Source organism: Zonotrichia albicollis, chromosome 3 (assembly GCF_047830755.1).
Source record: "Zonotrichia albicollis isolate bZonAlb1 chromosome 3, bZonAlb1.hap1, whole genome shotgun sequence".
Lineage (NCBI taxonomy): Eukaryota > Metazoa > Chordata > Aves > Passeriformes > Passerellidae > Zonotrichia > Zonotrichia albicollis.
This window is the reverse complement of record NC_133821.1, coordinates 37,446,390-37,464,746: the sequence shown is the minus strand read 5'-3', so window position 1 is coordinate 37,464,746 and position 18,357 is coordinate 37,446,390. Positions and strand designations below refer to the sequence as shown.

The 18,357-nt window shown below is 52.5% G+C and overlaps 1 protein-coding gene across 2 annotated transcripts; it reads right to left on the bottom strand.

The window, feature by feature from the left end:
- Positions 1 to 924: 924 nt before the first annotated feature.
- On the bottom strand, positions 925 to 16,227 carry SIX3 (SIX homeobox 3). Of its 2 annotated transcripts, none has more exons than XM_074537188.1 (3): positions 15,114 to 16,225; positions 12,662 to 12,821; positions 925 to 957 (listed from the first exon to the last, which is right to left on the bottom strand). In XM_074537188.1, exons 1-3 carry the CDS (start codon positions 15,872 to 15,874, stop codon positions 940 to 942), a joined length of 939 nt encoding a protein of 312 aa, XP_074393289.1. In that variant the 5' UTR covers positions 15,875 to 16,225; the 3' UTR covers positions 925 to 939. The 2 variants fall into 2 exon arrangements, with proteins under 2 accessions (XP_074393289.1, XP_074393288.1); XM_074537187.1 differs by lacking the exon at positions 925 to 957 and adding an exon at positions 11,320 to 12,238 and having other exon boundaries at positions 15,114 to 16,227.
- Between the last annotated feature and the right edge of the window lie 2,130 nt (positions 16,228 to 18,357).

Here is an 18,357-nt window from a genome sequence, read left to right as displayed (position 1 = left end):
GTATTGTAGTAATTGCAAAGATGGAATGCAACAGCTCCAGAAAACTGCCAAGGAGCAGGCATAAAATCTAGGCATCCGGGAGGCAGCTGGGCTTCCTAATTATTGGCAAATATATTTATATATAAATATTTTGCCAAGCGTGATTTGGGTTAAGAGTTCCTGTGAAGTGACCTTTTGCTTTCCTTTGTTTTGTGTCTGTACACATGTCCTAGATAGATACATGGGGAGAGAGAGACAGACACACAGACCCAGATAAATGAACGGATTTCACACAGCCCTCCAAAATCCCAAACGATGCCTAAATTAAATGAAGAGGGATATGAAGCGAGGCATAAGTGCAAGCACAGATTTCAGAACTGTGAAAATATGTCAGCAGAGCATCATTTTTTGGTTCAGGCTGATAATCACTCCCTGCTCTCATTATAAGATCAGAAGGGCCATCTGTCCTCTCTGGATAATTTGGAGCTCAGATACAGTGAGCACCCTTGTTAGAAAATGACCCTCCTACTCTGTGTAATCACAAGCACTTGCAGCCCTGGATCCGCACAAAGCTGGGGAGGAACAGATTGGTTCCAGATCAGTATTGATTATGTACAGATTTGTGGTTTATTTGCTGCTATATTTGGGTGAAGAGGTTTTTATTTTGGAAGGGTGATGGGGTTTGTTTCCTGCCTCTGTTTTTCAACCTGTCACCTTCACTTCTCCAGACTTTCCTCTCCACTCTCGAGATGTAACACTGGGATGTTGCATGAGACAGAGGAGTCTCTTGATTTTGTAATGAGACAAGCATCAGTCTGAACAATACAGCTCGGGAAGCTGCTTCCTAAGACACGATCCCTGTCTGCAGGGAGCAGCTTCTCCTCTGATACACGGTTATTCTCGAGTGACTGACTCACTCATTCACAGCCGCAGCAGAGAGGTGCAGAATTCGAGGATTCTTCAAGGTTTGCTCTGGACCTGCAGACACAAACAAGCCTTAGTGACTTCACTGACATAGGACAAAGTCATTAGCCAAAGGGAAAAACCTTTGGAACATAAGCTGCCTTCCTCTTCTGACCCAGATTCAGTGACAAAGTCCCACTTCCCCCCCGTGCTTCCAGTCAAGAAGACAACTTGATCATCAGAAGGGCAGGACCGGAGTGGAAGTGCCCCTTTTTGGAGAAAGGTTGCAGGAATTCACACGGGATGAAATCATCCCATCATTCTTGTGGGGGCCGGTGTGTATCTTATCGCTAATAGCAGAACAAACACGACAAACAAGACGGACAGTTTCAGGACATGAGGACACGGGCAAGTCGCAGGTGGGAGGAATCCGATTTTAGCGCTAAGAGCCTCGTCGTCTCTAACGCCCCGCTGGAAGAGACTTAGAGTTTCAAGAGGTGGTTTATTATTATTCTGACGGTAGCGGTTTCTCCTCATTTGTAAGACAATGATGTTTAATATTCACCGAGGAGCAGTGAGGTGGCATTCGAACCCCCCAGCCCCGCTCTGGGGGCAGGGTTCCCGCGGCACAGAGGCTGCTCAGAGCCCGCAGGCGCCGCTCCCGGCAGGGTCGCCGGGCCGGGCCGGGCCGGGCTGGGGTCACCGAGGCTCGGCAGCAGCCGTGGGACTGGGCAGGCTCGAGCCGGGCATGTTCCCAAGCGGCTGCACAGCCATCCCAGCCGCGGCGGCGGGCAGGTGCTGCAGGACCTTGGCAAACTCGGCAGAGTCCAGCCCGCGGGGTGTGCGCAGCCGGCGGGGACGGGCACTGCCCCACCGTGCCCGGCTTTTCTGGGGAATGGGGGGCAAGCATCCCGGACTGGGGCGGGCAGAGGCTGGGCACACCCCGAGCAACATTCAGCAGGCATCCCAAGATCGCTTTTCTTGCGATTGGCATCCATAAAACATGTCTGCTAAAAATCAGAACAAAGCCGAGCCCAAGTAACTTCGCTGCAGATACCGGCTGGCCTTAAGGACAGGCACATTTTGGGCAATGAAAATAATATCTCGGTTGACTTCAGATAGGTCTCTTTGTCCAGCAGATAAATAATTTCAAGTGCGGTCTTGCTGGTTGGGGTGAGGGGGAGAGTTGTGTTTGGTTTGGTTTTTTTAAAGACTCCGAATCCACCCAATCTTTAGACTCTTTCTCCCTCTTTCCGTAACTTCCCTCACTAGGAAAGCTAGTACGTGTTTGTACAAAACTCGAGTATACTGTGGAGAAGGAGAGGGAAAGAAAGTGGATGCAGGACATAAAAATTCTAACAACAAGTAGCCCCGAATATGTGAGTGATACATGTATTTTTATTCCCGCCGAACACTTCTACATCTGCTAGGCAGGGCGTTGGACTCTCTATCAGCTCAGTCCTGTGTACTCCTGTGCAAGAAAGCGCAGTGAAATCGCTTTACGTGCTTATATATATGCGTGTGGGACTATACAGACAGATAGGTAGATAGACTGCGCCCGCATAATCTGCCTGTGTCTATCTATCTGGGAGGATTAGTTATCTCTGCATCTACTGAGAATTAACAAGGGCGAGAGATTATGTATCAACGTACAGACAACGGCTATGAATATGAAACCTTACGTACATAGGTAAGACGGATTCAGTCAGCCACTCAGCTGCAAAGCTCCTCTTTAAGGCTGCCCTGTCTTATCCTCTCAAAGCCCTCTGACAGCTTCCTCCCAGTACCTTCACCAGGGAATAAGGAGAAGGCTCGGCACTGCACATCCCCGCTTTTCACATCCGAAAATGACAGACATATGTCACCGCCGTGCCTGGACTTTGCTGGAAACGGGCCGCCTCCCCCGACCCCGCCACACACACCTTTTGTTCCAGGCAAAATAAACAACTCGGAGGAGCTGGGAGAGGGTGTTACGCCAGAAGGGGAGAGACGGCGGGAGGGACGCGCTTCCCCCCGGGCCCAGCCCCGCGGGCGAGGGTCCCTGCGGGAGCCCGGCGGGAAGGGAGCGGGGCGCTGCGGGGCCGGGGGTCTCTGCGGGAAGGGAGCGGGGCGCTGCGGGGCCGGGGTTCCCTGCGGCGGCGGAGGCAGGGCAGAGAAGGGCAGAGCAGCCGGGCTGCCGAGCCGGGCCTGCCGCTCCTCCAGGTGCGGGAAGGGGGCCGGGGCTCCAGCCGGGGGGTGGCAGAGGCAGACGGGGAATGAGGGGAGCAAGAAGGATGGCTGTAGGACCGAGGGGGCCGGGGCCGGGGCAGGGGTCGGGGAGGCGCACGGCGAGGTCTCTCCGCGGCGCAGGACTGTATTTTGCGGCAGAAACTCTCTTGAGCGCAGACAATGGAGCGGGATGTTTACTGCGGGCGGGAAGACAATTAGCAATTCATCGGGAGAGATGTGTCACCCAAATGTCACTGGGAAGCTAACATGACATCTGTTTTAATGGCTCGGTGCTAATAAACTCCTCTCGAAGGGCGGCTTTGTGGGGACGTCAAAGATTATTTACAGAATGAGTCAGTTTCCAAACGGGCTGAGGCGCCGTCGGTGGCGGCGGGACCGCGGCGCGGCGGGGACACGGCGCCCGGGACGCCGGGCGGGAAGGACCCGCAGGGAAGGGGCAGCTGCAGGCCGCGCTCCGGCCCGGCCCGGCTCGGCTCGGCTCGGCTCGGCACGGTGCCTGCAGGGCCCGGCTGTCGGGGGGCGATCAGAGCGCCCAGGGCAGGTGCAGCCCCGGGCAGGTGTCCTTTCTTCCCTCCTTCTTTCCCTCCTTCCTTCTTTGCCCCCGCGATGGCTACGCCGCGACGGCAGCGGGACGCGCTGCGAGGAGATGCACGGCCGGCCCTGAGGCTTGCCTTCTCTCAGCTTTGCCCGGAGGACGGGGGTGCCCCAGCCCCGGGAGAAACCGCCCTATGCGGAGGCCCCGAAGCAGCAGGGACAGGGTGCGCGTCCCGGGCCGCAGACGCGGGTGCGGAGCCGCCCGGCCTTGGGGATGGATGGAAGCTCCTCGGCACCGGGAAGCAGCGAGGCCCCGAAAGAGCGGCCGGGTTTTCACCGAGTGCCACATCCTGCGCTATTGAACAAGACATGCTGCAGTAAAACACATAAGTAGACAAACTGAGAGAATCCATTTAGAAGTTAACGCAGTGACTCGCTCGCAAGCACACAGTGGGGGGAGACAATTTAATTTCCCTCAAATCCATTCGAAGATTTTTATGTTTAGATTGTTGTTTAGATGTCATTAAAAGGTTCTTTAAAATAGGGGAGGGGGAAACCTAGCGAGCCTCTGGCACTGGCTTGTGTTCCTGTGCCTCCTCAATTTTCGTCCCTTGTAAGGACAGGTTGGAGAGAGGATGTGTGGAATATATCCAGCTGTTCTTGCAGATACGTATGTGTATAAAGAGAATACGTGTTTCTGTGCTCCTGTCTCTCTATATATGCATATATGAGCATCTCATCTGAACAGAGAATGGATACTGCACCTTTTTAAGACAAGCAGAGCGAGCCAATCCCAAAAGTCTTTACTCGGGCAGAACTGACGCTGAACGTAATAGCAGGTTATTGCAAACCTGTCCTCCGTACTTATTAATCGTCCAGATCAAATACATTAATGGATAGCGAGAATGAAAATAGGCTGAGAACCGTCTGTCGTCCTTTCAAGGGCAACGAAAACGCAGTACTGACACCGGGACTGAACGGAGCGGCGTGCTCCGTAACCTGCAGAGGGGAAGGAGGTGGGCCAGGAAGTAGGTGGGTAAGAGGAAAATTGCCATTGTCAGGAAAACTAAATGCAGTTTTAGGTGGCCCACAGCTGAGATGAGTAAATAAGCCTCACATCTACTTTTCTTCCTGTCTCCAAAGGTATTATAGTCTCTAGGACAGCAAGGACAGGCAAGCACTGGTCCCGCACTTGTGGGATTGCCCAGGGGACAGAGCCGCGGGGAACAGGTTCTCCTCCCGGCGGGGACCCCGGTGTCCCACTTCCCCCGTTCCCACCAGGGTCATCCTCTCCCAGCCCTGAACATATCTTCCCATTTTGATACAGACCTCGTGGCGGGGATCTGCCTCCCCGGGCTTCGAGGAGCGCGGTCCGGGCCTCCAGGGGAACCGCGCCGGCCGCTGCCCGGGACGTGGGCCCCAGGGAGCGGAGGGATGGTGAGGACACCAAAACTGTTCCCACACGCCTTCACTTACTTGACTGCACCCAAGTCCCCTCGCACGGCTCTGGTGCGTGCCCGCTGTGTGCGCTCGGTGCCCGTGACTTTGGGGGCGCGGGGCAGAGCCCCCGCCGCTCTCTCCGCTCACCCCTCTCTGTTGCGCTTCCCCCCGGCGCCGAGTGCGGGCAGAGCCCGCCTGGCGGACACGGGGGCAGCGGGGCGGCCCCGGCAGGGCGGGAGCGGCGGGGAGCCGGCCCCGGGGAGCGGGGGATGGAGGGGGCGGCCTCTCGCACAGCCCCCCCGGCCCCCAGACCTCTGGGAATAGCGGGAGGCAGGGCAGGGATCCCGCTCTTCATTCCAGCTATTTTCAGAGCTTGGGAGCAGGGTAAACAAAACACTCTTGCTATCTCCTCCCGCAGATAAGGCAAGAAGTGGCTTTCTTTAATAATATGATTGAAATGTTAGGGGTATGATGCCTCCTCGTTAGTAATATTGGCTTTGCATGCAGAGCACAATCCCATCCCTCTAGACTGCTTAGCCAAAACAGAGCGTAAACTCTGTAATTAGTAACGTGTTCCATCATTAAAGAGCCCTGCTGAGAATTTCTATTTAATAATGGTCTTAAATTAGTTATGATGGTAAATACTCATCTGGAAATTCAACATCTAAAACCATCTACAATCTGGAAATGCTCCAGTGTTGCTGTAATCTCCTGTAACACAGAAATGACTATCACATTCAACCATCGCATTAGAAATTTGTCGTACCGTTTGGTCCACTAATATACAGTATGGATGTGTTAATTAGGTTAACCCATAGACTGTCTGCTTCACAAATATTTAGAAATAAACAATGAAAGCTCCTTTTTAATACGATACAGCCAGGGAAGACAGGAGGAGGGGCAGATTTGACTCTTTCAGTTGGAAAGTCTTTTGTTTTCTGATAAGGTGGAACTGCAACGTCGGGCCTGAGAGTTCACCAGCGCAGAGCCATGGACACGCACCCATGGACACGCACCCACGGGCAGGCACCCACGGACATGTACCCACGGGCAGGCACCCACAGACACACACCCACGGACACGCGCCCACGCCACCTCGGCCACTGTCAGCAGCTCCCCACCACAGGCAGCAGCAGCACCCACGGCTCCTCCTGCAGAATGTGGCTGTTACCATTCACCTCCCGGCCTAGGCAGACCAATCCATACCACACCTTTTCTCTTTGGGGTTTATTGGGGTTTTTAAATTTAATTTGTCCATTTTCGGAAACAGCTTATCCCTTCTCTGCCGTGTCCCCCATACAGAGGTGCTTGGCTCCAGCAATCTTTCAAAAAAGAGCTTTAAAAGGATCCAAAGAGGAACAAGGAAGAGGCAGCAAAAGAGTAAATAAATAAATAAATAAATAAATCTGGCTTCCCCCCTGGCTGCAAGCAGAATTAAAGTTTCACAGACAGACTGTGATGCAGGTATAAATAAGTCATTCAGGTACGCTTATCCCCACTGGGGATATAAAGAAAACTTATTTGTAATAACAATAGAAAATCAGTAACTGAGATAGCTGGGGGTAATGGTAGGAGCAAGGGAGGGAAGTGAAGTATATTTCTGTATTTACCTAGACGTCTAAACGTTTATCCTCTCTAGCACTAACCTTTCATGTTTAATGAATGAATCTGCATTGCAGGTTTTTTTTCCCCCTCCATGTGCCGGCTAGTTTTAAATCTGCAAGCACCACAAAGAGGCCGTGATCCCATCTGCCTATGATTCCAAATTAAAGTTCAAACGGATGGCTTACACACTGCTGATCCTGTATCATAGCCTCTCGCGCCCCTTCAATTACTATTTAATAGAATTACAGTGTAAAATCCCAATAGTCTTAAAGAATGTTTTATCACAGACTGAAGAGAGAGAATATACAGACACCTCCAATGTTATTGAACTGCATTACTGACCTATTTAGATATTAAAAGGGAATATTCAGTGTTCTACAAGATATTACAAGAGCTCCTTTAATCTGAAAACACGCATATGTGTGTACACACATATATATATGCCTCTCTGTGTGTGGACATTGCACACATCAGCTCCACCCCATCGGCGAGCGCCCACATCCAGCCACGCTCTGTGGGTGTGTGGGTCACCCTTGTCCACACGGACACACACCCACTCAATAACACATGCTCCTCCAGGTCCTGTCGAAATTCGTGAGTTTTGGTAAACTGCAGCATAACTTTACTGGTGGCAGATATTGCTAGATAGGTTAATCCAGTAGGGAAGCAATTCTGAAAAATACTCTTTAAGTGACCTTATTTTAAAATGAACTTCCCCTAATGATGTTTCTATGGCGACAAAAAAAAAATAATCACCCCCCCCAAAAAAAAATTCATGAAAACCAAACAACAAACCCCAAAACAACAAACCCAACCAAATATTTGCTGCATAGCTAAATTCCCCTCTAGTAACTAGGACTGGAATTAAAGTCAGTCGCAGTCTGGATTTAGATGTTGTAAATCTTGACTTCTAGTGTAGCTCTCGTCTTACTTTTTCTACTTGTTCGGCAAAGGACCTGTCTGCCGCAGGGAGAAACGATTCTGCCCCTTCACCTAAGCGAGGTGATTCTAACCATGCACTTGGGGGTATTTACATCTACACTTTATTTAATACTCTTTAACATCTTCCTTCTCTTGCAGATCGCCAGGTGCCAAGCCACTTCGCAGCCTCCTGTCTGAAACCGCCTTACTTTCAAAATAAAAAAGAACAGCGTCGAAAACAAAACCTCACAGCCGTCCTTCCCCCAGACACAGCAACACAAATCCCTTTCCTATCATTTAACCACAGCTATAACCCGACAGCCCTCGCCTTTTGTCATTACCGTGCCAGAAGATAATATTTACCACGATTGTCGGTAATATCCTTAGAGCTTTCCCTTCCCAACTCCTTCTTGCACATCCAGAGGCACACAGACACCCGCCTCCCTGCCTTCTCCATCCCTTGGTCAGTTTGCAACTGGGTGGTTTGGTTAATTTCCTCCTTTTTTTATACACCATTTGCAAACTTCTGTGTCTCTGGGCTCTCTGCGGGGTGGTGATGTGGCTACAGACCCTCTGCATTTTGTACTCCCGTGTGTGTGTGTGTTGGTGTGTGTCAGTCTGCACACCCGTGTGTGTGTGTGCGCTCCAGAAAAAGGCGATGTTTGTCTGTCCTCTCCCTACACGCGGAATCCAGGCCAGTGCGATGTGGAGCTCAATAAGAAACTGCATGAATAAACACGAATAGAAAGTTGTGCTCAGCTAACCGAGGAAATCAGAGCAATACCAGGGCACCAACGTCCACATTTCTTTTCACTTCGGGCCGGGCCAGTAACCTCATCTGGGTATGCTAAAAATTAAGGGCAACGGGCAAGCAGATTCAAGTCCCTCGAAAAGGCTGCTGTAATTGATCAGACAGAGAGAGATGGGGTGACCGAAGCCCACGCCTGACCGTGGAGGGCCAGCAGCAGCCGCGGCCCAGCAGGCACACAAAGGACCCCCAGCCATGCTAAAGGGCTCGGGCAACCACCACGGAGAGAGAGAGGGAGGGAGGGAGGGAGGGAGGCAGGTGGCGTCGGTGTCCCCAGACCTCCGCGCCGGGTGGCACGCACGCCGCTGGACCGGCAAATCGGGGCTAGCTGGGAATGAACACAGCAGTGTTACAGCAGCGTTATAGGCGAGGGGTGGGTGCTGAGGGGGTTAACCATCGTCTCCAAACTGCTCCGGAACCGGCTGGTCTCGGCCCGACTTCCGACCGGCGGGGCGGGGCAGTGCCCCCGCGGCGGGGCGAGGGCGGCGGAGCGGGACGGAGCGGGCCGGGCAGGCGGCTCGCTGGGCTCCGGCCATCTGCCTCCTGTCCTCCGGCTTTCTCTTCAATATTGATCAGACGCACTTCAGCCTCTGAGTAATTTCATCTTAATCAGCGGCCGGGCTCGGCGCGGATAACAGACTAATGCTGGAGAGGGCCTGTGGATAATGCCGGGCCAGGGGCAGGGAGGAGGCAGCCCTCGGGTTTGGTGGGGCTCGATAGGCCCTATCTTCCCGGGGCAGATGGACTTAGTGGGTGAGAAGGCTTAAACGCAGCTTTTCATAGATTTACACCTCAATCAGCCATTCAGGTTTTTTATGCAAATCCTAAAACAACATCATTTATCCATTACGAAACCCGGCTTTGAAACGGCATATCATTAGCCGTGCCCTTGGCACCCCCAAACCGTGCAGGCACCGACGGCCCCTGGATGAGACGTGTCCTGTCCCCCCACAAACCCCGCCGGCTCCGGGGACAGGCGGACACCCCCAGCGCGGCTGGGGCGGCTCCTCCTTTGGGTTTGGGCCGGGGATCCAGCCAAAGGAGCAGCTTTTTGGGAATGGGGGTGACTAATGGCGCGGGAGAGTAAAGGCCTTGCCCTTCAGCTTAAGCTGCGCTGGAGCCTAAGGCCAGGTACCGGTGGGGCGAGGCTAAGGGCGATCTCTGGCCTCCCCTAGCAGCCACCGCACGACGGGGCGATATTCGGGTGGCTTAATCAGAGGGAGGAAGAATCCAAAGCTATCAGTGTAAGGCTGAGCTGAGGTAGATTATTGCTGCCGGCTTGACGCCTTCTAGCTGCAGCTTCGAGACGCGAAAATGAAAAGAAAGGAAAAAAGTATGTCCCAAACTTTCACGCCTCTGAATCCTTTCAGGTATTAAATTCCGTCAAAAACGACGCTGCTATCAGAGAGGAACAGAAATACTGCCCTTAAAAACAATGTACCGACACCAAAGATCTTCCCACCCAGAACTGGGGGTGACTGGAAAGCCAGTTTGTCCTTCTAAAGGCCTCTTCGCTGCCTCTCTGCCGGCGGGGAGAGTAAAAGCAGCCCAAGCTCTAGCGAGAGACCCGGTGAGGGTGTGCCGGCCACTGGGGAACCTTTATCCACTCCCGGGTAATATTTTTCCCTTCAAAAAGCCGCGTGGGGGAGGGGAAGAGCTAGGTCCATCGCACCACCCACGCGGAACACGGCAGCCCCATTGTGCGCCTGCCCCCAGGCAACTCCCGTCCATTCCAGTTTCGTACGACGGGAATTTGTTTTCTATTAGCTCCCCACTCGCGTTGGCGGCGGGCCAGCGGCACGGCCGGAGCTGCCCGTGGGGAGGGCCCCGGCGCTGCCCCGGGCCCTGCGTGTCCTTGGGCGCGGTGGGACGCGCTCCCCACGGGCACACTGCGCTCACATCCGCGGCTCCTCCTCAGGGGAACCTCAGGTGTGCGAGCGTGGTCACACACCAGTTTGTCCTTTAAAATTACCCCTTGGTGGCTCGGTCTAAAATCCACACCCTATGGCGGTTCTCCCAAATCCACAGGTAACCTCGTGAGGCGTGGGGGGGAAGGGAGGGGGGGGGGCAAGAGTCCATGCGCTTTCTGTGTCTCTACGCAGACCTAGCTCGGACTTCACTAAAAAAAAGGAGGAAGGAAGAGGGAGAGAGGATTCGGACAGCACAAAGGTAGATGGGAAGACCATACTAGTTTGGAAATGGTCAAGAAATTCCAGGCACGTTTCTCTCTAAATCCCTGGTAATATTCAAAATTGTATTTTCAAGTAAAAACAAGTTTAAAATTCACCTCTTGCTAATTCACGGCTGAAAAATCTGCCCAGGGCAAAGCAAAACTTTAAGGAAAAAGAAAAAAAGAAGAAGGGAAAAGGAAAGAAAGAAAGATGCTGAAATACTGTTAGTCATGCAAATAAAGGCTTCTTTCAGCACATTACAATATACTCCGGATTCGAGGGGAGGAGCTGCAACCCGTTAAGGGCGAGGAGTTTTTGTTTTTGTTTTCATTTAAAGCTACAAAACAAATCCCGAAATGTCTTAACCGCTCTCTGGAGACACCCATCCTTGCAGGCAGGCGGTCGGGGAAAGCTTTTTAGCTCGCAGTGCACAAAAACCATGACCGGGCCGAGGGGAAACGATGGAGCCCGCCGTGGCGGAGGGGACACGGAGGGGGACACGGCCGTGCCCGGCGCCGCCGCCGCTGTGGCAGCGCTGTGTCCCCGCAGCCTCCTGGCAGGGTGGCTCCGTCCCTGTGAGATCCCTGCGGCTGTCCCGCCGAGCCGAGCCGGGCAAGGCCGGGCCGGAGCGGCGCAGGGGCGGCGCAGCGCCGCGGGACAGAGCGGGGCCAGCAGCCCACGGGGAAGGAGGGATTTTCCGTGGCGGACAGAAACACCGACATCGCTGGGTAGATAAGAAAATGGAATACTGTATTTGATTTAGAAAGTTTGTACATATAGATAAACACGCAGTTAAGGAAACAATAGTTTAAGCGTCCTACGTGGAGTTTAAGAAGAGACCCCCCAAAGCTGCTATGAAATACTCAAAATAGCTTTTGCATAAGATAACTACAGTTGCACCCTAAGCTTTTTTTTTTTCTTTTTCTTTTTTTTTTTTTTCTATCGCTGAGGTCCCTTTTGGAAACCCAGCACGTCAGATTTTGACGGCTAAGTTTGTGCAAGGAACACCGAGTCAAGGAAAATAAAAAGGAGAGCGAGAGAAAGGGTTGGAGGGAGATAGAGAGAGGGGAGGAAGAAAGAGGAGAGCAAATATCATATACAAGCATTTCTACACATATATTACAAACTGGGAAAATGACCGCATCATTAAGATATACATAATTCATATAAAATTTTGAAATAAAAATAAAAATCTGTTACAGTCATAACTATTCTTTTTCCACATTTATAACCAGTACCCACACAGGCAGTGACAGAAGTGTAGAAAAAAAGGTGCTTACGAATAAAATGATTGTCTGCTGAACAAAAAAACAGAAAATTGCATCTTGGCTGGACCATCACTCAGACTAAAAAAAAAAAAAAAAAAAAAAAAGACAGAGAAAGAGAGAGGAAGAGAGAAAGAGAAATAGGACCAACAAAAAGGCGATAAACATTTGTTATTTCCCTCTTCAAGGAGTTCCTTTTAATTTTTTTTTTATTTTTGATTTTTGTACAAATTCGATCGGAGTTTGCATTTGTTTGTCTGGTTTCTGTTTGTTTTCCTTTACTATAGAGAATATTTTTTCCCAGATACAAATTTAATCATCATCATCATGCAAGTGGGTGAAATGCGTCCATGGAAAAGCGCAAAGGAGAAATCGTGCTTGTCCTAAAAAGAATACAATTGTCACTTTTGCTTTGTTTTTTTTTTCCTTTCTTTTTATATATATAATAATTATTATTTCCCGCCCTCCCCCCCACCCTTCCCGCTGCAGCACCAGCGTTTGTGACTGTTGAAGTTTTAGCTCCATCTCTTGGTGGTGATGTTGGCTGACGGTGGTGGTGGTGGTGGTGGATTCTCTGATCCCTGTCTGTTTGTTTGCTATTATGTTTGGGTCGGGTTTGGCCTTTTCTTTCCTCCCGGCTGTGTGTGTGCGTGCATGCGTGTGTGTGTCCTGATTCTAGGTTGCCTCGGTTTGTTTTGCTCGGGACGGGGAGAGGGTGCTTGGCTGTTTGGATTTGGATTTTTTTTGTTTGTTTGTTTGTTTGTTTTCCGATATCATACATCACATTCCGAGTCGCTGGAGGTTACCGAGAGGATGGAGGTGCCCGTCTCGGCTCTTTCTGTCAAACTGGAGACGCTGGTGGTCGGGCTGGCCGCCGTGGACGGAGACTCGGCCGAGCTGTGTGTCGGGCAGCCGGGCTCTGCCAGCGACCGCATGCCGCTCTGTCCTATCGCCTGGTGCTGGAGCCTGCATCGCGCCGGGAGACAAAACAACAGCACAGCCCCGCTCAGACCTCGGGCGCGGCCGAGGGCACGGCCCGCAGCGGGAGCGGCGCTGGGCCCGGGGCGCGGCCCGGGTTCTCCCTCCCGCAGCCCCCGCGCAGCCCGGGGCGGCGGCAGGGCCGGGCCGGGCCGGGCCGCACTGTCCCCGCTGCCGGGCAGGCCAGGCCGCCGCGGGGGGACGCGCCCGGAGCACACCCGGGCACGGGGAGCGCGGTCTGACCCGGGACGGGAGCGCGGGGACATCGCTGCCCCGTGCCCGCCTTGGAAAACACGAGCAGCGCCTTCGCTTTCCGCGCATAAAGTGCCATTCATTGGTGCCCGAGCGCGGCGGGCCTAGGAGACAGCGTGCGGGGGTGCCGCACTCGGACACCGCAAACAGCTCCGAGGAGCCGTCCGCAGCGGGCAGGAATCGCACTGGAACCCCGCTTCGTGCTCTAGCCAACACCTGCCTAAATATTCCCCAGTGCACGGACACTGTGAGTCTGCGGTAGGGAAGGAGGGAGGTCCTGTCCCAGGGACGCAGCGCAATGAATAAAATAAAAGAAGGAGAATGTAGAACACAGCGCTTCTCTCCCCTCGAAATATAAGTCCTTTTTCCACTGAAAGCCATAATCAGCTTTAAAGTGCTTTTTCTTTCATTTCTTTCATTGTTAACACTTAAGGGAATATTACATATGAATTTTTTTAAGAGTCAATAAATATTTTTTAGATACGCTAGCATATTGCAAATATTCCTCTGGGCCCGTTTATTCCACTCGAAACCCAAAGAAAGCCTAATTCAGGGATAAGAGCTGAAAGTCCTGGACTGAGCAACTAGCCTCAACCTCTAGTCCCCAGGATTGCCTGTGTGAATCAAAACACACTCTTCGCTCAAATGTTTCTCACCGGCATATTTTTTTTATTTAACTTCCTGCAAAGAACAGAAAAAATGTAGCCGGTTTATTCTACATTTCTCATTATTTTAAGCTGTCTAATTTCAGGGTCTTTGATTTTTCTCCCATTTACAAATCCTGGTGCATTCATCTGCTGTCAACAGCGTTGAGTCAACAAAAGCATCCGTAGGCAACTTCTGTTTATTTACAGTCCTAAGCTGATCTGTTTTCCATTTAATGGAAATTAAATAGCGAGGCACTTTTAGGTTGCATTTCTCCTACAGAATCTTTAATCAGTAGCACCACTGCTGTAATTAGGAGGAATTTAAGAGACAGCATTTATAAGAAGAAGTTTTTGTTTACACGTTTACAGTGGTAGCGAAACTTAAATTAAAATAAAACCAATGTGTCAAACTAAATTAAGGGTCCATTTTCATTTGCAAAATAACTTTTACGACAGTAATGAGAAAGAAAGAAAAAAAGCAAAAGAAAGGAAGAAGGGTGCCTCGCTTTTATCATGGCAAAGCGGAAAAGAAAAAAAAAAAGAAAAAAGACACCGAGAGACACGCAAATAAATGAAAGTGTAAATGCACAGGAAACACACGACCAGGAGGCCAGGTCGCCATGTGGTGTAAACACAGAAATGGAGACGCAGGGGGAAAAAAGATTCCCGGTCTCTGAAATGTTGTTTTGTTTTTGATTTTGGTGTGGGGTTTTGGTTTGTTTTTTTTTATTTTTTTTTCTCCGTGAGCTAAAGAGCTCTGGGGTATGCCTGTGCTGGTCCCGCTGCGCATGCAGAGCAGCACGAACAATTGGAGCGGAGCCGCCGGCTCCGCCGAAACCCTCTCTGAACCGCTCAGCCTGCCTCGGCCTTTCGGCCGGGGAGCCGCGCCTGAGAGCGTCCAGGCACAAATCCCGGCCAGCCCGAAGCCGAAACGAAGCCCACCGACCGGAGCCGCGGTTTCCCGTCCCCCGCGCCAGCCGCCGGAGCAGGGAGGGAGGCCGGGAGAGCCGCTGCAGCCGCGCTGCTCCGCGCATATCGGCACTCAGGCGCGCCCGCGGAGCTGCCCACGCCCGCCGGGAGCCCCAGCCCGGCCCGCACCCCCAGAGCCCGTAGGGAGCCGGGGCAGGGGGCTAGAGGCACATCAGGCAACTTTGAGCCGTGCCTGTTCCCGTCGCATCCCCGCGGCTGCCGGGAGAAGACCTACCCGCCCGGCGGGGGGACGGATTTCTCCCTGCTGGAGAGGAGGAGGAGGAGGGAAGGAGAGGCAGAGGCGCGCTGTCGGCCCGGCGGCTGCCGAGCAGCAGAGCGCGGCCGCCCGCCCGCCCGGTCCCGCCGCCCACCTCGCCACCCGGCCGGAGAGCGGCACGGCAGCCCCACTGACCTGTTCTTAGCCGCCGCCGCTCTGTCTCTTTGCCTTCGGTTTTTGAACCAGTTGCCTACTTGCGTGGGGGTGAGCCCCGTGGCCTGAGCCAGTTCCCTTTTCTTGCTGGGGTTGGGGTAAGGGTCCTGCAGGTACCACTCCCTCAGGAGGCTGCGAGTCCTCTCCTTGAAGCAGTGCGTCTTCTGCTCGCCATCCCAAATGGTCCTGGGCAGCGGAAACTTCTTCCTGACCCTGTATTTATCAACCGGCCCCAGCGGGCGACCCCTTAGCTTCTCGGCCTCCTGGTAGTGCGCTTCGAGCCACATGGCCTGCAACTTGCCGTGGGACTCCTTGGTGAATTTGTGGTTCTCCAGGATGTGGTAGAGGTCTCGGAAGTTGCCCGTGTGGAAGGCCACCACCGCCCGGGCGCGGAGGATGGACTCGTGCTTGTTGATGGCCTCGCATGCCCCCGGCGCCACCGGCAGCGACCAGAGGAACCTCCCCAGCCTTTCTATGTCTCCAGTCTCCTCCAGCGTCTCGCAGACGCTGGCCACTTGCTCCGGGGAGAAGTTGAGTGTGGGCAGCTGAAACATTGACAACTCTTCGTGGGGTGCCCGGGAGCTGCCGCCTCCACCGCCGCCGGCACCGGGGCTGCAGCCCGAGCCGCTGCCGCTGCCGCCGCCGCCGCTGGCGAGAAGGAGGGAGCGGTGGTGCGGATCGGCGGCGAAGTTTGGCAAGAAGAAATGGGTGGGATAAAGCTCTAGCGGGGACCTGAACACCATGGGATGACCGGGGAGAGGGGGAGATAAATCAAGGAGAAAAGAAAGAAAGGGAGGAAGAAGGGAGGAAAGGGCACACGCACCGCGCACGCATCCACACCCGCACACGCACACACAGCCACATAGAGGCACGGGGGCACACACACTCACACGCACACGCGGGCACACGCACACGCGCGCTCACACGCACCCCACACGCACACGCACTCACACACACCCGGCCCCGCGCCGCCGCCGAGTCAGGATTCAGTGATTCAACAGCGATCGCCCTAATGACAACAGCCTCATAATATCTCCCCTAAATCCACAGTGAGTGCAGCGCTGAAACATTTTGTTTCGCTTTTCTATTGGTCTTCTGAGTGTCGTTGTGGCGTTGCCATGGCAGCCGCTGCCAATCACTGTCAGCCCTGCCAATCATTACGGAGTACGTAAGGGAGGTTTTTACCACTTCGCCCAAATGCACGGGGGGGAGGGAAGCCGGGCGGTTGGTGGAAAAGCCTGGTTTGTTGTTTGGATTTTTTTTTTTTCCTCCTTAATCTTTGCAACTCCTAATCTCAGCACTTCCCCTTCTCCCTGTCTCTCCCCCCTCCTTCTCCACACCCCTCCTAAATAAGGGATCAAATAATGCGAAAAGCAGTGTGCACATATTTGTTGAATGGGATGAGCAATTAGAGGGTGGAATATTATTGTGATCTTAACGAGCCTCGTTAAAGCTAAAGGAGATATGGGGGAAAAGTAAATGGGCCAGGCTGGGATACGCGTTCGGATAAAGGGCTCCTAACTGAGACAATTTACACATGATTTGCACGTAGTTTCACTTCATTCTGCCTATCTGAGCACTAATAGTGCCGGGGAAGAAAAGAAAGATGAGATCATTAGACCCATCCTCGGGCCGGTGACCCTCCCAGAAGCAGGCACATACAGTACAGGCTGGGTTTAGCCCTGCTTCACCCAGGAGTCTCTCCTCCCCGCTCCCGCTCCCTGCCCCTCTCCGCGGAAGGAGGGATCCGCTGTGCGCGGAGTTCCGCGCCCGCTCCGTCGGGAGCCGCCCGGGGCGCCCAGCCCGGCTCCGCTCCGGCCGCCCGGCTCCACCGCCGACCCCAGCTCGCTGCCTCCCTCGTCCCACTCCTAGCCTCCCCGCCCTCCCGCTCCTTCTCGTCTTCCCTTCCCCTCTCCTTTCTCTTCCTTCTCCCCACTTTGTTTTTCTTGTGTTCTGGCTTTCCTCCTCCCACTCGCCTCACCTCCCCTCGCCCCTTCCTTTCTCCGGAGCCCAGCGACCTTGCGAGGTTGTTCCTCACCCCCAAATCCGCCGGGGCTTTACACCGTACCTCTCCTTTTCCCAGCTAACTCTGCCCCCCTACTTGCAAGGCTCTCATACTGGGAAGAGGAAGGGGATGCGAGCCAAAGTGGTTTTGAGCTTTTTTAAAAAAATATTCTTTTTTTTTTTTTTTTCATTATGAAATTGGGAGCAGGGAAAATATCCGTAGTGGTGGTTTGAGTTCATCCCTCAGTAAAACACAGCTGGGTCGTCAGACCTTGCTACCATGCAACTATATTTATTATTAGGTATGTTGCTTTTAAGAAGATTTAATCAGCATCTTGAGCTGGTAACTCTTTTGTTTGGTTTCTGTAGCTATGGAAGTGTGATTTACAGAGATTTGTACGGGTCATGGACATCTTTCCAGACTTACTGTGTATATTTAGACAGGACTTTGCTTGGTGTTAAAAAGTGTATATTTTGAATAGGTTCACACACAGTAGCAAACAATACCGACATTGTAAAGGCATGTACAACGAGTATTGAAACGCAGCATCCAGACTTCAACTAATCTGCCCTCAATAAAGCTGAAATAATTATCCTAAGCCGCCTTTCTAGAAGAAAAATCATTCAGGAATTCAAAACTTTTTTAAAGATCTTTTCTGCATTCCGATGGAGATCGAGGGGTGAGGCTTGGAGCCCAAACTACTTTCAGACATCAATGGAGGGAAGGAGGGGGGGAAGTGAGATATTACAATTAAAATGTGAAAACATAGCGTGACTTGCCCTATCCGAAGGATAATAATAATACTGCTATGGGTGGTAGAAGTTCTTTAGCTGCGCTCCAAACTGGTTGTGATCCTTTCACAGCGCACTCCTCGTGAAATAATTCTAAGTGGCAGATGAATAGGTCCAGTTGGAAGAGCTGCTGGACTGGAAGAAGCTCGCTGTATGACACATTCATCTGATTTCCACTAAACTGTCATCGGTGTGCTACGTGGCTTCATAGTCCTAATGGAAATAATTCGCCCTCTTAATTTTTAGTGATCTGCTTAAGCACTTCTGTTAACAGACTTGGGGAAAACTTCTTTTCACCCTCCCACCTTCCCTGGCTCGTATTTCCAGTCGTACAGCTAAGGAGGGAAAGAGACTTCTCAGCCCCTCTACAAATCGACTTGGAGGTATTAATTGGACAACAATATGTTTAGCCAAAGATTTTAATACACAC